The 21,133-nt window shown below is 42.7% G+C and overlaps 1 protein-coding gene across 1 annotated transcript; it reads right to left on the reverse strand.

The window, feature by feature from the left end:
- Nucleotides 1-923: 923 nt before the first annotated feature.
- LOC306713725 (ninjurin-2-like) lies at nt 924-21,133 on the reverse strand (the record flags this gene model as incomplete). Its single annotated transcript, XM_079183536.1, has 4 exons — nt 924-1,093; nt 1,944-2,023; nt 2,228-2,364; nt 21,038-21,133. The coding sequence occupies 4 exons, from the start codon at nt 21,131-21,133 to the stop codon at nt 924-926; spliced, it is 483 nt and encodes a 160-aa protein (XP_079039662.1).

The raw sequence follows: 21,133 nt of genomic DNA on the forward strand, positions 1-21,133 counted from the left end.
CTTGGATCCGAAGAAGCTGACGAAGAAGTTAATCACCGTGGTGGCGAAGATGACACCTGTGGCAAGGTTGTTCAGGTAGTCGAGCCGTTTCTGATTGGACACCACGTTCAGGTCCCTGCGGGCTACAACACACACACACACACACACACACACACACACACACACGCAGACAGACACACAAACACACAATTTCAAACACTTCAAACACATCCACACACAGCCACACATTTGATGCGTGCTCACTCACACGTGAACTCACAGTTGCCCCGTACGTACAGTAACGTACCCATCAATAGAATTCAGTCGCACGCCCTCCAGCCTCCGTCTAGATTACGTGACATTTCCACCCTCGCTCAACAAAGACACACTACGGTAATGATGCTCTGGAGCAAAGAAAGAGTAAGTTCCTCAGTAGCAGACTTGGGATACACTGGTTGACTCTGATAACATGTCGACATAGTGTCTGTTTTGTACCTTAAACGTTTCTAAATTGACATGTTGAAGCTTGTCTGGTTCTATAGCTCCCTATTTTCTTTGTGAGAAAGTGTTGAGCCAGTAGAAGCCTGTCAAACACACTTTTCTTTTTAGACTAAACAAGTTTTTTTAGGTGGATTTTCTTACCTTTGGACAGAGACAGGCTGAATTTAGCCTTAACGCTGAATGCTGAATCAAACTGACAGTGTAAAGGTGCGTCACGCTACAGCAGCATACAGCATTTTGTTTAGGAACACGCATGAATATACAAAAGATACAAAATTAGAGCTGCCTCCTTATGTGTTTGATTTCAGAGTGTTATCTGTACTTTGACATCAGCCGGTGTGACAGTATGACTTCAAATACAAATTCCACACAAGGCAGCTTCAAACACGTGCGTTAATGTTCAGTTTTTGCGTGTGGACGTACGTACGGTGCGCGTTATCAGCCTATAGAATGAAACGCTGAAGCAGCCAACCCAGGAGGCAGCTGCGTTGTGTGCCAAAGGCGGCTTTGATGATGTTGACGATGAGGGTGAGGAAGATTATGCCGGTGGTCAGATTGTTCAGGAAGTTTAGCAAGCGCTGACAAGAGGGGAGGAGGGTCAGCTCACAACGAGCTGCACACACACACACACACACACACAAAAACATACATTACAGACAGACAGAAACACACACACAAACACACACACACACACACACACACATACACACACATCTAGTTGGTCCCTTGGCCCAATCCATTCATCCTGTATAAAATCAGAAATACAGAAATGCTGCAGTTGGTTAGTACTTTAAGTAGAGCAATAAGTCACAGATAAGTTCCTGTTTCCGTGTGTGTGTGTGTGTGTGTGTGTGTGTGTGTGTGTGTGTGTGTGTGTGTGTGTGTGTGTACATGGTCTGGTCCTATGTTGAATGTGCTGAATAACCTTTCCCTACTCTCCGAATAAGGCTACATATTAGAATCATTGCCTACATCAGAAAAGTCAGAAATGCATCCTGGCAAAGAGGCCGGTGCGCTCCATCCCAAAGACCGAGATGAAGATGTTGCTGACGAAGATGAGGAAGATGATGACGGTGGTGGTGTTGTTCAGGCTGTCCAGGCGCTTCTGATTGGCCTCCTCGGTTATGTCTCGCCGAGCTGCAATAATGTACACACACACCAAAAATAACAACAAAACAAAAATAACAAACTACGCAAAAGTGCTCAGATAACTGTTATAAATGCTTTCATCAGCTTTTTACATCCATAGCTCATGTTGCGTAAAGAATACATCATGGATGCTATAAACCGTTTTGTGCAAAACACAAGACAAGAGAGTGACTGGACTTCAACCTGCACCGCGTGTATCTTCACCACGAATCAGTAGTCTGTGTATTAGTGTGTTAATATGAGTGGTTAAGAACGTGGAGGATGGATTTCTCATCTATTTTAAGCCGACTAATGCTGTAATGCGATTGGCTCACCGATGATGATGATCAGGACTCCAGCCACTATCTGGAGAGCAAGGGAGAAGGAGATGAGTGTCAGGACGGCGGCGTAGTACCTGAGGAGGAGAGAGAGAGAAATACGTTACGCAATATATGTTTATCAATAAATATCGTTTGAGGCAACAGTGACAGACAGAAAAAAAAAATTCTATATTTAACTGAATTTGTAGTGAGATCTAGCAGTTTGTCTCTCTTTGCCGCTCTCTCTCTCGCACACACACACACACACACACACACACACACACACACACACACTGTACCTGTATCCAGCTCCCTGTTCGATGACCGTCTTCATGTGTGTGATGTTAGCCAGGAACAGAGCGATGTCCAACATGCCCTCGGCCGCCGTCTTCTTGGTGGCGTACAGGTTCATGTTCAGATTCGAGGGCGAACCTCCCTGAAACACACAGAGATCATATGACAGACTTCAAAGTGATCGGCACAGCTTCTCAATGGCTCCAGCCGACTAAAGCTTACGCCCATCCTGTCTGTACGATGAGTTTTGTACCGGCCCAAAAGTGACGCAGGACTGTTTTCTGTTCACTTTTCTTTTTCTGTTTGTCTGTTCTGACCCAAGATGGAGAGACGTCAAGACAATTAACTCATGATCTGGAGATGACAGACACAATGAAATGAGTGTAACCACTGCCGTTCTTGATAGGCCTGCACCAAAAATAAAATAAAACGGGGAAGAAATAGACAAACTCCAAGTTATGCTGCTGAAGACCAGGAGAGAGCAGCAGAGACCAAGATCACCACCGCAGGATACTGCCAGGAAAAGCCTGATGAGATAAACTGTGCTCATTGCTTTATTTGCTCATCGCCCAACCAAATCCAAGCCATAATAATAATAATAATAATTACACTCTACATAAATCATTTTAATTGCTTTTTTCATCTCACTATATTTAGTGTACTTCACTGTATTGCAGCAGGGATGAGATAAGCGTGCATTTTGACAGCTCTTAAACAGATTTTCCAGTGATTTGAATGATGAAGAGTAGGACTTTGTTGCACATCTGATATTTTTCCATATCAACAGTGTGTGTATGAATGTGCCCGTGTGTGTGTTTCCTTCACACAACATTTGCCAAAAAGAGGCGGTGTTAAACATCTTGACATAAATCCTTTCTATGTCGGGGACCAAAACATTTTCTCCACCTAATTATCGCTCTGCCACAGTTCATGGGTTGCAGACGCACATATTGGATCACTTAACACTGAGCTATAGATTGAAGCATTCTGCCTGTAAATAGATAATTTTACCAGAAGCTGTGTCAGCGTGCAGTTTGAAACAGTGCGGTTTCTGTTTTTTTCTTCAGGCTCCACAGAAACAGAGACGTGTTGAGGGGGGGAGACATATAGATCATACATGTAAAGCCAATCCCGTAGACACTAGGCACACATTGCACGTCATGACCTCACTCGGCTGTAACGTGCTCCACTGCTCCAAAATAAACAGAACCTCGACGCTGTGCGTGTAATTGTTCAAACCTGCAGCTCCTCCGTGTGTGCTGCCTTTGTCTTGCATGTGGCCCTTTGGCCCTGCTGGGGCGACACTTCATACGGACTTCTCCATTTGAAGCATTGCTGAGCCCCTTAATAATAGTCAATGATGTGTTCCGTTCATTGCTTTACGCTTTCAGCTGTTGTGACAACGCTGCGGTAGATGTATACAGTGTTCTCGCGAGCTGAGATCACGCGCCTCGGTTTCTCCCCTCGCACTTCGGGCAATCTTGCAGACAGAAACTTGGCAGGTGCATTTTTTTTTTTTGCAAAAAAGATTTTTTTCCATTGGCAGCGTTCAAATGAGGTCTATGTCTTATCAGAAGGGTGCCTGGAGTTATGGAACAAGACGTTGATGTTGACGTTTCCACATGTAGCTTTTGGACTCTCTTGAGTAACACACAAAACCAGAACCACAACAGACCGGCCCTCTGAGTAAGAGGAAAAGTATGCTTTTTTGGGGGGTATTTTCGGATTACCCGCACCTTGCGCTTTATCCAAATCTTTGCTAAACCCAGGGTTAGTTTTAAAGTCTGAATAAACGTATTTCCGTGAAGGACAATTTACCCGTCCTGATGCGGTGATCCCCAACATGCTATATTTGTTACCGTATTTCATACAGCCTGTGTTATAGTACAGCTTGATCCAGACTGGGTTAATCTCCAAGAAAGTATGAGGCAATTCCTAGAACTGCAAAGACTGTCAAAACACTATGAACACGTGTTCCGAGCCCTTTTGAATGTTTTGTGTGTGTGAGAGACAGAGAGAGACAGAGAGAGAGAGAGAGAGAGAGATGGAAGGAAAAACAGAGAAAGACAGAGAGGGATGTAAGGAAGTGAAAAAAGACCCCGATATGGAGACGGGGGAGAGAGTGAGAGAAAAAGTATGTATATATGTACTGGCCTGTTTCCATCTTTTCTCCTTTGGGGACTCATGTGGTCACAATTTATCAACATCAGCTTTGGGCAGGCCGCCAAAACACACACACACACACACACACACACACACACACACACACATACACACATACACACACGCACACACCACACAATCAAAACACTGGAATGGCCTACATACAGTTTTACGGACCATGTGTGTCCACTTAGTTTAATGTCTCTCTAAATGTACTGTCTGTGCATTTATCACACTTAATGTGAACCTATCTGGATTTACGAAATTATTATTTTACCCTTTGTGTGGCGGGACAGAGAGGGATGGATCCTTGTTTACGGCACAAGAAGTGGTGAGCAGGGTTACGCACGTTTATCTTCAGAAGCTGTGAGCTAGCAACCGGCCTCAGGGGGGGAAGTCATGAAAAGTCCAGGGTCGACTACCTAGCTCAGCTTTTGCTTTTGAGGAATGAGAAAACGTTTTTTTTCCCCCCGTTTTCTCAGCTCGTCTGTGCGGTAACCACCATTTACAACTTGCTTTCCTAACAATCCGACAGCTGCCTTCATTATGAGCAGACACAGGAGCTGCAGCATAGCAGTGCCTCATTGTTCTGGGCTGACTGGACGTCGTCCCATCGTTTGGTGTTCTGCAGATTTGGAGGTTTCTCTTTGAGGACTGATACTTGGCAGCAGTCTGTAAAACTACTGTAAAATGTGGATTTCATTGCTTATTGTTTAAAGATAAAAAATACTGTAGCCGCACAAGATGACTAATGTCCACTTGCAATAAAAGATGAAATGGGAACATGAAGCTGCTACCCGGCACCTGCTAAGAATTTCTGTAAGTGCGCTAGCATCATGCTGGGAATAATGGACATTACATTATAGCCCACTGTTTTTTAATTTACCTCAGCCTCATGGCTGGAATCTGACCTACTGTTGAGACAAGGATTAAAAAAACATGAATCATTCAGACTCATGAATCAAAGTACGCGACACATTGAAGTTTAGATCTGATGATGGCGGTCGATGATAAAAGTTACTATAATTCATCCTGAGGGCGACATGAATGAATGACGTGAACCAAATTGCTGAGTGAGTGACAGACTGATACAGCTATCCCTATAGAGCCACTAACTATGAGTAATAATAATAATAATGTAAAATGTAACTCCAGTACTGAGCTGATTCCTCGATAGACAGAAGTTCTCTTTTATTCCCAGTGTTTTTCGTGGACACATGGTATTTATAAAGTTAAAGCCCGTAAAACTTCCATTCCTGGAATTCACTGATGCACAACCCAAGGCCCAGGACCATATCACGTAATCTAGACACACCCACACCAGCTCTACACACACACACACTTGAAACACACGAGGCACATACTTGAATGTGTTGCTCCACATGTTCGGATATGCACATTCGTGCCGCCGATATGCACCAAAACAACTACAAGTCTTTAAACATCTAATTGCACATAAACACACAGATATACACCAGACCACATGGGAGCCCCCCCCTCGACCTCACAGGAAGTGCTCCTCCCCTGCGCTCCTATTGGTTGCCATTATGGCCAATAGGAAGGGAAGGCCAACTAGGAGTGGAGCTCTGGTTTTCTTTTAACGTCTTATTTTTAATGTCAGTCCGTCTGTCCGTCTCAGTGCTCTCCTCTTTGACTGGGTGTCTTTGTTTTTCATCTGCGTTTTTCCAAAGCTCTCTCTGCCTGAAGGCATCATCTTTCTGCTTGGTTTTATGTAACCGCCATTTAGGGTGAGGGAGCAGGAAGAAAGCAGAAAAAGCAGATGAAGAGAAACAGATAGTGACACAAAGAAGAGGAGTCAGCATGGCGGGGGGTGGGAGGCAAGGGACAAAGACATTTGTGTTTTCTCTTGCCGACTTGACTGGCAGCAGAACCGTGTCTGGCTTACTACTTATATAAACCCTTTTGGCCTTAAACATCCCTGAGTTGCTGCCCAAAACTAGGAGCAGACAAGAGAGAATGAAGCTTCTCATTTCAGTAACTTAAGATCCATGGTTTGCTGCAAATGCACAATGTCCATTTTCAAAGGACAAATCACCTGGTCAGCTGGTCGATCACCCCCGAACCATATTCATGATAACATTTATATTTTTATGCAATGTTTTTATGAACGTTGAACATCACGAGCGGTGTTTGGATGACATCGCCGACTGTCTTCTTCTGTCGTGATTAAAACAATGTGATGCGATTGTTGGTTGTAGGGACACGGGTCAGCACGTGAACTGCTGCTCTTCAGGTCATTTGTTTTTTATGTTAATGTGTGTGTGCTGATGAAAGGAAGGGTTGGTGGACATGCAGGTGAAAAGACCTATTGTGTCAAGAGACAAACAAACCGTGGATGCAACTCAACACATGCACACGACATCGGACAAACTGGGTCAGAGTCAATACACTTATTGGGTGAACTTTGACATACGAGAAGAAAAACAGGGAGGATGCTGTTATCTACACAGATGCACACACACACACACACACACACACACACACACACACACACACACACACACACCATTTCTGTCAAGACTCACACACACGCAGTAGGTTTACAAATGACCTTTGACCCTTGGCCAACTATCGTCCTGCTGACGGACCTGTAATTAGTAAAGCTGGCAAAAAAACGTACTTTTTATTAAGGCGGATGCTGCATAATCTAATCTGACGATGATGCTGGTCGTCACGTTTTGGATGGAAAATGTGTTTCGATGGTCACAGCGAGTAAATAAACAAAAACCCAAAGGCTGTCACATTACTGTGAGTCTCTCTAACAAACCTGATCCCTGTTGAGTCCTTCATGTCACAACTAAGTGAACCCACATGTCATTTTACTGTTACGTACTTCCTTTTTGATCCTTCCCTTCTACCTCTCCTATTTACTATCACATAAACCATCACTTTGTTCTTGACTCCGCCTCCTGCATTCTACTTGGATAAGCAAACAGAAAGGCTTAAAGAGAGACAGTATGTTCCCTCTCTTTACATCTTTCATCGCTCTGATTGCTGATCCTCACTCTGCCTGTTCGTGATGAGTGATGAGGAGCGTCACCCTCCTCCTCCTCCTCCTCCTGTTATCCAATGGAGGACGAGCCGTTGCACAGCAGGATGGATGCCTCAGTAATTGCTGGGCAGGATGTACAAAAAAAATTCATGTGTGTGCGTGTGAGAGCCGGAGAGAGAGAGAGCGAGAGAGAGACCCAATTTAAAGTCCAGGTAAAGCAAATATAAATATGTGTTCTGAGTTTTTGCAGAATGTAGACGTGCATGCAGAGACTTTTGCCGGCCGAGTCAGCTAACTTCCGCAAACTTGATTGGGGATGAAATAACGAAATTGTGTGTCTCTTCTCGACATTCCAAATGTTTTTTGACAGAATTCAAGAAATAATGACAGTGAAACGAGTCATCATAGGGCGGAGCCTATGACGTAAGCACAAGTTTAACTAACTTGGTCGTGATTGGCCAGTGAGCCCAGTCCTGAAACATGAACGCAGCACGTTCTCATGTGACTGACAGGTAACTCTGGGAGGCCTGGTAAAAACGTAACACCAGCCGCACCGGGATTCATCCCAGTATGCTAGATGATCAGTCTTTTTGTGTGTTTTCAGCAATTATTTTCTGACATATATACTGTGTTAAGAAATAAATCTCAGATTTGACTTTTTGCCAGTTTTCAGGAACTTGTACTTTACTTGTACATCCGTTTTCTGCTTCTTTAAAGTTCTACTGCACTACATTGCAGAAGGAAATGTTGTGATTTCTACTTACATACAAAACACATGATCAGTTTGTAAAACATAATTCATTGTCACAGTTTAAACTCCCTAATAATATATAAAGTAGTTAAAAAGTAGTTCACATTTATGCATCAGTGATATATATATATATATTATATATATAACAACTCTCTGAAAAGGGCCATCTGATGCATTATGAGTATTTTTACTTGTGTGTGTTTGTAAGAGATAGAAGCATTGGGAAAATGAACAAATCTATTCAACCTCAATAACCTCAATAACCTTCGACCTTTGACCTCCCATCCACAGTGGGGAGACACTCACCCACACACAGTGTCGCAATGTCACCCACAAGCACGGAAAATGTGAACTATGATTTAACATGACACATTTGATGACCATTTCACCACATGAGTGTGCATTTGTGTGTTTCTGTGAGCGTGTGTGTGTGTGTGTTGGTGTGTGTGTGTGTGTCTGCATTTGAACTTCCATCTGCTGTCTGTGAGTAAGAGAGAAGAAGTGGCAGTGATCTAATATCAGTTGACTCTCTGCGTTCCTGACCAGGAACACATGGAGAAATATGACTCCACCAGCTGGTCCTTCCGGGGCGCTGCAGGGCGTCCTATGGAAACCTTACAAAGGGCCGCATATTCAACCGGCAGATTTTTGAAATATGAAATTATACGTTTTTTATTATGTCTATATATGATTTCTTGCTATATTACCTTTGATTTCTTTCATTACAACCTGGGTCTTATTTTGGTAAGCCACATTGATGAAGACGATTTAGACTATTCGGCTTAATCGTGTTTCTTGCCTTGTCGGACTTTGAAGTTACAGCAACCAATAAAAATGATCCTTTTACAAAAAAGGTAACTCGTTGATTAAAACATATATTTGGGCTTTGTGTTAAAATAATCAAATCTAATTAATTGGCACTGTGTTTAGTGAACATCTGTCTGTAGCGTGACAGCAAACGTTGACAATAGCTAAAGGTGCAGGTTGTGTGTAGTCGTGTACGTGAATGTGTGTGTAAGGAGAGCCCGTTCTCCTCTGACGTCATCCATGCTGGAAGAGTCTGTTGCATAAGAGATTGACATGTGTTGTGTGCTCTTATAGCATCCTTCGGCATGCTAAGTACCCTTGAAAAAAAAATGTACACCATCGGTGCGTTCTGTCACGGCAACATCGCGGAACACACACATAAACAGCTACGTTCTTACTGTTTTAGAGGCCGCTGTCTCTGAGGTTGCCACTTCAGGTGAACTTCAGCGTTGACAAGCAGGAATGATAAGTATGCACAGCCTTCATTACCACACAGAAAATGTAAATCTCTTGAATGTACAGCTCAGTCAGACTAGAGTCAAGGAGACGTCGTATGGGGCTGATTATAATGACAGAGGATTTAAACTAATGCTGCTTTTCTTCATGCTTCAATTTCAAGGCAAACGTGCAAACCTGATATTCGTCCAACGCGAACAAAAGAGTGCAGTTATGCTGCCGGTTACTGCACTTTGCACACAACAAAGAATTTGTACCGTAGCTCAGTTTAGCAAAACGTGCCGCAACTGCTTCAAAGGTTTTCTCATTGAGCCATATTCTGCATTTTCTTGACTTTATCCACGATAGAAGCAAGCACACATTGACACGTCCAAAGTAGAACACGTGTGTCTGCAGCTGAATTTCATGCACATGAAATCAAGTTCACACGCTGGTAAACGTGATTTTGAGTCCAAAAAAGTCAAATTCCACCATATAGGCTTTTGGCCTGTAATTCGTAAAAATGAAGCACTCAACAAAAATGTTTAATGGCAAGAAAAAAAAAGGGACAAACCTTAGAAAGACACGCTTCAAGGATGGAAGTAAATGTAATACATGTTGTATATAAAATGGTAGCACTGAAATGTCACGTTTTGGTATTTCTTTCAAGGCCTGAATGCCATTGTCCTTTTCCTCGGTCCTGTTTAAATACTCGGTGCGTAGCTTAGCTAAACACTTTTCGGACCAATCTCTCTGCTACATGCACAGAGAAGATATTGATCCTCTCATTTAACTCCCAGTTACTTCACAAAGAAGCCTATCTCCTAAAATGTACTCCTTTAAAATCCTTTTTTTTTAAAGAAAATAGTCTGAAATTGTTTGTTGTTGTTGTTTCTCGGAGCTGTTTGACATTCTGTTATTCACCACTGGATGCCCATCCCTTCCAACTAGTCACACGCTCACACACAGACACACACACACACACACACACACACACACACACACACACACACACACACACACACACACACACACACAGACACACACAGTGGCTTGTAAAAAGACATCGGCTCCCTCCAGGATGATTTGTGGAGTTGTAAAAATATACTAGTCATTGTTAAGTGTTTGCTTTAAGTTTTTATTGCAGTGAGGGCATGTTTGTAAAGTTGAAAAGTCTTTGTGAGGACGAAGACGGTAGCAATATCTGGAATTCCTGTTTCTTTGTGGTGTTTAAGAGGGACATAAATACTGTAATTGAGCTGTTATTAAAAAAATGATTGAAGCCAATAAATGTTTTGTAATAAATCAGACTCTATAAAATGTCATGCTGTTAACTTGCTTCCACCCTTCAGGAGAACAGTGAGTTGCTCAACGACCCCTCAGGGGCGCAGATGTTTGTTCCTGTGGGAGCTGGTTGCAGACCTTCCCTCCGGAGGAATGTTGTCTCTAAAGCAGCAGCACACGCGTCATTTCAAAGGGAAATACTGCATGAAACAAGGTTCCGATCGTGAGATAGATCAAACGTTTCACAGGGAAAAAAAAGGCTTGGAATATTCCTGGAGCAGTTTCCTAGAAGTCTTCACAGCAAGGCTGACAAGGGACAAACATACTTCACAGTTAAACGTTTGAAATTGCAGCAGAATATGTTGTTCTTGTTCGTTTTTATGTGCAACTTTTAGGTAACATTACATTACATTGCAGTCATTTAGCAGACGCTTTTATCCAAAGCGACTTACAATAAGTGTATTCAACATAAGTATTCAAGAGAACTAACTAGAAGTAACCTTCAAGGCATGGAGAAGATGGGAAATTGGATTGTTTATTAACTGCGGTTACCTGACCGCACGGCATCTCACGTAATATTATGATCGTCGTATCAAAATGTCACTGCTATTCGTTTTGTGTGAATCTGTGTCTGAAAAACAGCAACAAACTTGGTAAATAATTAAATAATGACTCATGTAAGCCTTAGAGTTTAGATTAACAACCGCTGTGATTACGCGACGTGTCCTAACAGGGTTTGTGGTTTTGACGTAATTATCATTCATTGATCCAAAAAGTCAGTTTGCCACAATGTGAGTGCGAGTGCTCTGTATCCAAAACAAACACGGCCAGAGGAGGCGCAGTGCTGCAGGATGCGTGTGCGTGTGTACCTACTGTATACTGTACTGTAAATAGCTGTCCAGTGCTGTGCGTGTGTCTGTGTTTTGGAGTTTTGCCTGAGGGGCTGAGGTGTGGTGTGAATAGGTCTAATGAAAGAACAGTATCTCTTTCACCGCTGTCTGTCGGTCTTTTACTTGTCTCGTTTTATTTTATATATAGAGATGAGCCAAAAGCCTGTTTGGAGTTTAACCCTCTCCCCTCCCTTCCTCAGGCACTCAAGCTCTCAGGCCTCGGCCATGTGCGACATCGCAGGCCATTCCTCCTGGAGGCTTCCTGGCTTTTAATGGCTCGGCCTTCATCGCCATCCACAACACACACACACACACACACACACACACACACACACACGCACACTTCCTTCCTCTATGTTTGTGTGCATGTGGGCATTACCCGCTTCCCGAGTTCCAAGAATGCTGCTGTTTTTGTGCCAAAGCTGCATCCCAAATCTTTAGACATTTAAAGAGAGAGACAGATATAGACACTGCCTGGGGTTGAAAACATGTGGAGAAAAGAAAAACAAAAAACAACCTTAAAAATGATACACTGTGGAAAGATTTTGTTTCTGTATTAGCAGCAGATGCATTCTACAGAATAATTTATGGATCTTTTATCAGATTTTCAAAACATCAGCTTTGAGTTCTGGAGAAATTTGAGGATTGTCTGCCACTTAGGGGCACCGTAACAATATTGTAAAGGCTTATATCGGTCATGAAGGTTAAAAGGCACACCAGATAACTGCGTGTTTGCAGAGTCAAATACATTTCCAGTGATAAGTATTGATGTCTGAGAAAGCCTGAGAAAATTACTCAGACTGAGAGCAATCTCAGTTTGGGCTTGGAGATTCAAACTTTTAAGAGAAAGGCAGCATTACACGCTGTTTGAAAAACTCAATTCCAGTAAAAGAATGTGCATACAGATAAATGGCAAAGGTGTTTGTTGGGGAATATATGTTTAAAGTAACCAACCCAGCCTCATAGAGACCATCGTTAAAACTTGAACAAAAGACTAACACCCCAACAGGTTTGGGGCGTGTTTTTCCCTACTGAATGGTAGTCAATGAAGTCGTCAGTTACACATTTCCATCCCTGCCAGCTCTTTGTTTACCAGAGATGTGACAGGTGGAAATCTACTGAAGCCAAAGGTTTTACAGGTGTAACGCACGCCTTGGTACACAACAGTCACCTGCACCTGGCGTGCAGGTTCTACCAGTCAGCTATGACCAACCATGGTCATCGCCTCGTTCTCTCTGCTTATCCGTACATATTTACTGAACATACATGTGAACCCGTCCTTGACTCTGTTGCTTTGTGCATGTCCCAGTAGCTTGAAACATAAGCTAAAAGATGTGTGTGCACAAGGGTAACAGATAGCAGCGAGGACATAGAAAACGCACGTATCTTATTTTGTCAGTGAGGCAACAGGAGTTTGCATGACACGAGTAAGTAATGTATGACAAGATGTATGCAGATATGTCAAAGGTACCGCGTAACTGTGTGCATGAATAAACATGTGCACACACACACACACACTTCCTAATGCCAAGATGTACCTGCACATAATAAACATGCCATGATGTTGCAACTGTCCACGTGTCACTTGTCACGTACACACACATGCACACAGTGTTATGACTATATGACAGCACACTGTCCATTGTCCCATTTTGCGCACATACAATATAACACTCTTGTGTGATTACTGCAATTCAGTAGCCTATGTACACCCACAGGGAAGTTAATTTACTAGAATAATAAAAACCGTGATGATATGCTTCACTGTATTAACTGTATGGCTAATATGGTGGTATCAGATGTTCAACGCATAGCTGAGGTTTACTGTAATCATAGTGAAGAACTTGTTTTATACAACTGTTCTCAGCACACGCGTGCTCAAAGAAAGAAAGAAAACTGGAGAAAATCACAGTCTAGCTGCCTGGTAACCTCAAGAGTTATTGCTGTGGCAATGTGGTAACGATCCACACGGATCTAAGACCTCTCTGATCAAAGCTACTTCAACAGCCACTCATGTAATTTCAGATAACCACAAACTGTACCACTGTTGGAGATTAAAGTGTTTAATCGTTACGATGGAAGTTTTTCCACTGAGACGAACCTCTCAACGTCCGGTGCCAAGTCTGCTTTCACAAGCACACAGTAGACGCACATCCTAACTATCAGTTTAGATAAACTCGTTTTAGTCTTACGCTACCGTCAGACAGTTAGCAGAGTAATAGCCATCGCATAGCTAACAAATAGATGAAGGTTAATGACGCTGTGCCAATCTGAACTTTGGGATGATGAAATTCACCAGGATCCACAAGTCAAAGCGTTGGATTGTCACTGAATTTTATTTGATCATAAACAAGAGTAAGAGTCTCAAGCCGTGCCAGCAACTCTGTGAGGCTAATAATTATAGCTTTGGGCTAAATGCTAATGTCAGCATGCTAACTCGTCACTACGATAATGCTAGCATGTTGCTGTTTAGAGGTATAATATTTATCATGTCATCTTAGTTTAGCACGTGACCACACGAACAAAGTGCAGCTGGGGTTGATGGGAATGTCATGTGTTTTTATAAGTATTGGACATAATCAATTTTGGCCCTAAATGAAAAGTCAGGGGGTCAAAGTCAATTCATCCTCTGGGGACCATGAATGTCTGAAACCAAATTTCTCTGCAATCCATCCGTGATATTTCCATACATAAATATTTCAACCTGCTGGTAGAACTAGAGGGAAAGCCAGAAGATCATAAAGTGACTGCATCCTCTGGGGACCTTTTATATATCCGTGGCTATCCATCCAATAGTTGAAATATTTCCCTCTGAAACATAACTTGCAGCTGGCACAAGAGGAAAGGATAATAATCTTTCTTCATCAATCTATAGATAAAATATATATAAAACAGATATTTATCAACTTAGAATAGAATTCTATTGTTATATGTATTTTATTCTTATTTTTAATAGTAGCCAGTGACAGACGTGTGTGTGTGTGTGTGTGTGTGTGTGTGTGTATGGCTCTGAGAAGAGGTGAATGACTATTTGTCTAAGAGAAGTTATTGCTGTTTATTTTCACCGACTAGGTCAAAGGGTACACATATATTCCAGCAACACACACTCACACAAACACAGAAGCACAAACACAAATGTGATACATCAGTGTAGGTGGCTTGACCTCAGACAGCACTTTTTTTTTTTTGGTCCCCAGAGGCTCCTAAAGATGATGTAGATGTTTGCACAGAGCAGGCTTATTTAGACAAAATAAAAAAGCTGTGAAACATTTTATGTGTCCGGTCATGTGGAGGTTTTAAAATACAACATGGAGATTAGAGCTACATGCTTGTTAAAGTAGTAGCCATAGCATATAGTTGTCCAATTTTCTGTCCAAGATTAAAGCCGACCTTTTCCCTGCCTTTTTAAACAATTTTATGGCAGAATATCTGCAAAATGTGTGTGTAAATATGCAATGATTTTCAAATCAATTAAACACTAATGACAATTAAACACAAATGACAGTAGAAAGTGTATTCCCTTCACGAAATGTCGATGCCGTCGGGGTTTCACACAGAGGACAATTAATAACAGAGAGCTTTTGTTCCACTTCCAGCGTGATCTCATTGTGTGTAAATCAACAATAGTCCCATGAGCACCGCAGGCACCGGGGGACGTCAGCGACGGAGACTGGATGAGGTCAGACAGAACCTCGCCCACCTCCCACACTCGTTCTTCCCCCCTCCATCTCTCCTGCCCTGCTCCCACTTTTTTTTTCTTCCCGTTAACACATTTAAAATCACAGATGACCTCACACAGCTACACCATTCTATTGCATTGACTGAAATACAATGGTTGAACGCGTAGACGCGTAGAGCTTGAAGCGATGCTGACCAATGCACACACAACAGCCACGCAGGCCATATATGTACATGTTCACAAACATATACTGCACATGTGTCAGTTGGACAGTTCATACGTACTCACTCTCGTAAACCCACAAGCAAGCCTAACCAGAAACATAAACACAAGGACACACACACACACACACACACACACATACACTCCATACTGGCCAGCGGCCCGCTGCATAGCAACACATTTTATCAACAAACACATGAGGTCAGATTCTGTGTATGTGTGTGTGTGTGTGTGTATGTGTCGCCCAATTACCATATTGTTCTTCATTTCTACAAGTTCCTCTCGCTTTTTTTTTCCAGGAATTAAATTCCTGGAAAATTGATATCAATGTTGCATTCGAGCATTAACCTCTTAACGCACATACACTGTTCCCCCACCGCACACAGCATTGTAGATGTTTACGACATTGTACATGTTTATTACTAGTTCTGTGTGTTTGTCTTTCCACAGATGTGTGGCTGTGTCTCTACGTGTGTTTGGCTTCGATCCAAGCACAGCACACGGCGCACTAGACCTCTATGCCCGACAGATTTGAAGGAAGTGTATTGCACCTCAAACCATGCGCAGTTGATAGGCAACACACAATGCTCTGGAAATAAATGCATCTTTCTGATTTCTAAGAAAAAACATTTAACAGCTACATGCGTTTTCATGAGCAGGGTGAAGACAAGTCTGTGAATAGAGTGATTTATAGCCAAGTGTGTTTGGATATATGTCTAGTGTACATTTTTTGAATTATGTGCATGTGTGTGTGTCTGTGTGTTTAAGAGTGAGAGTTAGTGTTGTGAGTTATAACGTCCCAGCGGGGGAGCCTCGGGACTGGAGAGGGGGTTTCCTGTTCTTTCTTGGCACGTACGACTGGAACAAGTGGATGAGGAACAAAGGCGTGTCACAGCACCTTTGGCCTAACGCTGCAGCCAGTGATTTATTTCATGAGCAAGAAATGAGCTCGAGGTTTTTTAGGATAATCTTTTGGTTTGTTTGACAAATGATGTCATAAGGAAATGTATCACGCAGAGTCTTTTTACTGGGAAATATCATTCAAGGAGACTTTGGAATCAAGATTTTAAATCCTGCTGAAGTGGAAGTGAAGAAGCAGACTTGTGCTTTTATATCTGCTGTGTTTCACTCTGTGACACAATGATTGTGGGTTTGTGAAAGAGAGAGAGCAGGAGACAGAGAGGCTGGTGTGTGTGTGTGTGTGTGATAATCAAATTGTTTGTATCTGGTGGGATCTAAATTTTCGTCTGGTATCACTTGTCATGGCTTTTTTTGCGCACGCTCAAAAGCTTCTAAAAGTCTTTTCACGTTTCAGCACACGCATGCACACAAACGGCAGCCAGCTGGGCTCGATTCCCGTAAAAAATGCTGTTTCAGATTCAGACCGAGTCGGCTGTCATTTCCCCCCAAAAATGAAAAGAAAACACACACTTCCCCCATGAGGCCAGAAAGAATGACGGTCAAGACGACAGAAAACGGGGACAGAATAGAAGAAAGAACATAAAAAAGTAGAAAGAAAGATGTGAAATAATGTACATTGACCGTAAAAACAACTTCTGACTTAGTCATACACTAGAACATGAGCTTAAAAATTATACACTCTCACCTCAATGTCCACTTACAGACTTTTACCGAAGCTTTCAACCGTATCACAAAGTCTTCATCGGGTTGAAAGCTGCACAACAGCAACTGACAAACTACAAGATTAACTTTCTCACCTTTAAGCCAAAGGGGACAACAAGTCCTTTAAGTGCTATGACATCGAAATACCTACAGAGCTCAACAGACCCATCGCCATAAAACTGAGAGAACTCCATAAGCCAATAAAGGTGAGTGAGCCACTGTATGATATATGCTGTTGACAAGTGGGAATGAAAGATAATCACAACTGGGAACCATCTGGTTATCTGGATATTGGATACTACAGTACAATGTATACTCACACAGCACTTATTATATCTGTCTAAACATACAAAGACTGAATCATAGTCGACATATGCAGCAATTATTGCATCACAAGCCTATTACAAAACAAGTCATTTAAAGATGAGGCTCAGCTAAGTGTAGGATGAACGTTCCCGGAATCACGCACACAAACACACATGCACACACACACACACACACACACACACACACACACACACACGCACAGACTTTCTCGTACTTCACAGCCGCACTCAGAATGTGGCATCTGCCATGTAGGGGCCGAGAAGATGTTACACAGGCACGCACACACACACACACACACACACAGATAACGTCAAAGAGAGGCAGCAATGTATTCTGGGAGGTGAGAGAAGTGGGAAGAAGATGAGAGGGACGATGGTCGTGGAGGGACACACGGCAGCGGACACTAAAACAGATGGATAAAAGAAAAACTATTGCGGTAAACAAGTTGTTATTCAGAGGAAAGATACAGGCGGAACAAGAGAATGCGGTTGATTACAGTGTGTACACATGTAGACGTATTATCTTGATCATCATTCGTTAATATGATTATTATTATATAGCTTATTCCTCTGTGCCAAAGAGCTCCATTGTTGTCCAAAAACAAATAACCAATGAGCCACATTATTGCACAAAGGTAACCCACACAAGATCTTGTACGGAGGACGTATTGTACGAGTTGAAAGTTCATTGAACTTCTGACGCCATGATCACAGCTGGGCGTCGTCAGGTGTGATGTAAAAGTGTGTGAAAAGAACACGTTGTCTCCAGTAGTTGGCAGCCAAGCCCGACTCTTTACCAGGTGCTTCATGTTGCAGGCGAAGCACGTTAAATGGTGACCTCTCTTACACAAGAGGATTGTCTCCATTGTCTGCCTTCAGGCTATTGTGCTACAGATAAGAGTTCTCATCTTTTAAAGCACCATTTAACCACCAAGAAACCTCCGTCCTCATTCCCTGTATTTGAGTCATGGCTTCCATGCTTGGAGAGGCTGTGTGATTCCTATTAATTCTGTGTCACCGCTCCGCGCCCTGTCGCTGTGCTCTATACATAGAGAGTGACTTAGTGGTGTAAATCCTTTCGCAGCATAGAAATAGATTCATCATGGCAGCTTCGCGCAGGCGCTGCTCGAAAAAAAACAACCTCATAAATCCAATTTCACCAAATTACACGGTTTCCTTTGTGCTCGATTTGAAGATGTGCTGAGGGCATTATGTCTGGACGATGAGAAGATGTAGTGAAGTCAGAGGCTGAGAAACACATTCAAAGTCCAAGTGAAACATCGACATCATCAAGCTGTGTTTAACGTCCTGTGTGACACACGACAAGTGGGGCTGGGTATCATTACAATGATATATATATATACAGTATATGACCCTTCTTCTTTATGTTTACCAGTGATTATGTTGCAGTACCAGTGGCAGGCTTCAGATTGTAAGGAAAACCCATATGTATATTTACAGTATATGGCTGGTATTCTCACACTGTCACTGGTAATATACTGCACGACTCCACCTGCTGCATCTTAAACCATAAGTACAGGGGCAAAGCCAGCCATCCATCTTTCTGTAGAAACAATACGGCAAAGATTTATGCGCAATGTGGTGATGATAGCATCAATCAGGCACACATACTAACCGCTAGCGTCATCTGGCATTGACAGACAGGATGTGTATCATGCTGTGAGAGCGGTTTCTTAAACACACGTGCACATGCATCCTGTCATTTCCACTTTTCCGGGGATCACGCGTTTCTTCCTTAACATCTGCCAACATATAATTAAGGAAACATTGTTGAAATAGTTGCGGCTTGGACTTGGCGTCCTTGACCGTGAAAACGTCGACATTTTGAGCCACGTGTTAGAGCACGACTGTCACAGCTATAGTGGCTGATGGTGACCCAATGGTGCTACACGACGCCGTCAGCTGTTAATCTGTGATATGGGGTGTTGTAGGCTTCTGCCAACAGTCGTGGTGGTCTTCATCATCATACATGTTATCCATGATTTTTTTGTTTTTGCTAATTGCTGCTACAGCAGCTACTGTAACAGCTGTCTCTGGTCACTGTAATCACCGTGACAAAATATCCCCGACATTTCATATAAACTGCACTTTCATAAATGATCATCTTGTTGAAGGTCTCGCTGACACGCAAACGTGATTCACAAGAGGGGAAACTCCGGGATTGAAAGTAACCGTGTGTTCTGTTAAATGAATGAACAGAACCAGCATTCATGAGAGGTAAATTTGGACGTGGTTGGCGTGAAGCAACCTTATTTTTGAAGCTGAATAAATTTGTACTGCTGCTGCAACTGTCATCCTGCTGACAGGGAGTTACAGATATTTTTACTGAGTAGAATAACTATTGGGAAAAATTAAAAACTTCACTGAAAGTTTTGTTTTTAGCTTTGTTGGTAAGTTTCTTTGTGATTGTTTGTATTATTAATTTACAACAAGTGTCCCCCCCGCACACACACACACATACACACACACACACACACACACACACACACACACACACACACTTGCCACAAGATCTAAAAAATTGAGACAATGTGAAGAAAAGTAGTTTTTTCGGTTTAGGTTTCATTTCACCCACAATCCTTTAAAACACTGTGATTATGTATATTTAGTGTGGATGGCCCTGAACTGAATGTGACTTTAACATAATATATAACTACATCCACTCAGCTACACACGCACACGCACACACACACACACACACACGCACACGCACACGCACACGCACACGCACACGCACACACACTTACTCTTGAGTAATAGCACTTTGTTCACTGGAGACTGTGTAGCTAAATATACCAGTAACTGACAGCCCTGCTGGTTGATGGGCAGAAACACTGCTGGCCCTGACACTGATACAGAAGATGAATTGCAACAGATACCAGGGAGGGTGTGTGTGTGTGTGTGCGTGTGCGTGTGCGTGTGTGTGTGCGTGTGTGTGTGTGTGTGTGTGTGTGTGTGTTAGAGAGGCAGTCAGCGGATTATTTGAAGAAAGAAAGTAGTGCAATACTGTTTTAAAAGCTCAACTCAAAAAACTACAAATGTATTCCTTCAAAATTAAACAAAAAGGCCTTCAAATGTCTGTGCTGAAGAAAGAAAAAAGAAAAAAGAAGCATCTTCTCAAAACCCCAACCCTACCTTGACCTCTTTTTCTTGGCATTAGTGAGTCCCTGTTCTGTTGACCACTGGCTGCATTAGAGGACTTTATTAGTCTTTGCACCTCGGCCCTAATTGGTATTTGATGGACGTTGCGATCGTAACTTGGTCTCAGAATAGAGTACGGACACAGAGAGCCGCACAGCAACCCTCTGATCACCAGCTCTCACATAGGCCGGACATACCGCAGCTCTGCGGCAAAGCTAAGACAGGAGCAGCAATTCAGAATCATGGGTAGGCCAGGACTGTGAGGAAGGGAGATGAAAGAGTCAAGGGAAGAGGGGAGAAACAGAAAGGAAGAGAGGGAGAGCGGTAGGAGAGGCCATTGCTAAACAGACAGAAAGATCCATCCATATTACGACGTCTATCACATTGGTCTTCCTTTGTCTCTCTCTCTCTCTCTCTCTTTTTTCACACAGTTTTCTCTCTCTTTTCGGGGTGCACTAACCTGCAGAGGGCCGCTGGCTGGCATGGTGGATCTCAGCGACGTCAGGTCGATGTCTCGGCCCTGCTCGCCTCTCTCTGTCTTCCCAAGTCCCTGCAT

The sequence above is a fragment of the Pholis gunnellus genome, assembly GCF_910591455.1.
Source record: "Pholis gunnellus genome assembly, chromosome: 22".
NCBI lineage: Eukaryota > Metazoa > Chordata > Actinopteri > Perciformes > Pholidae > Pholis > Pholis gunnellus.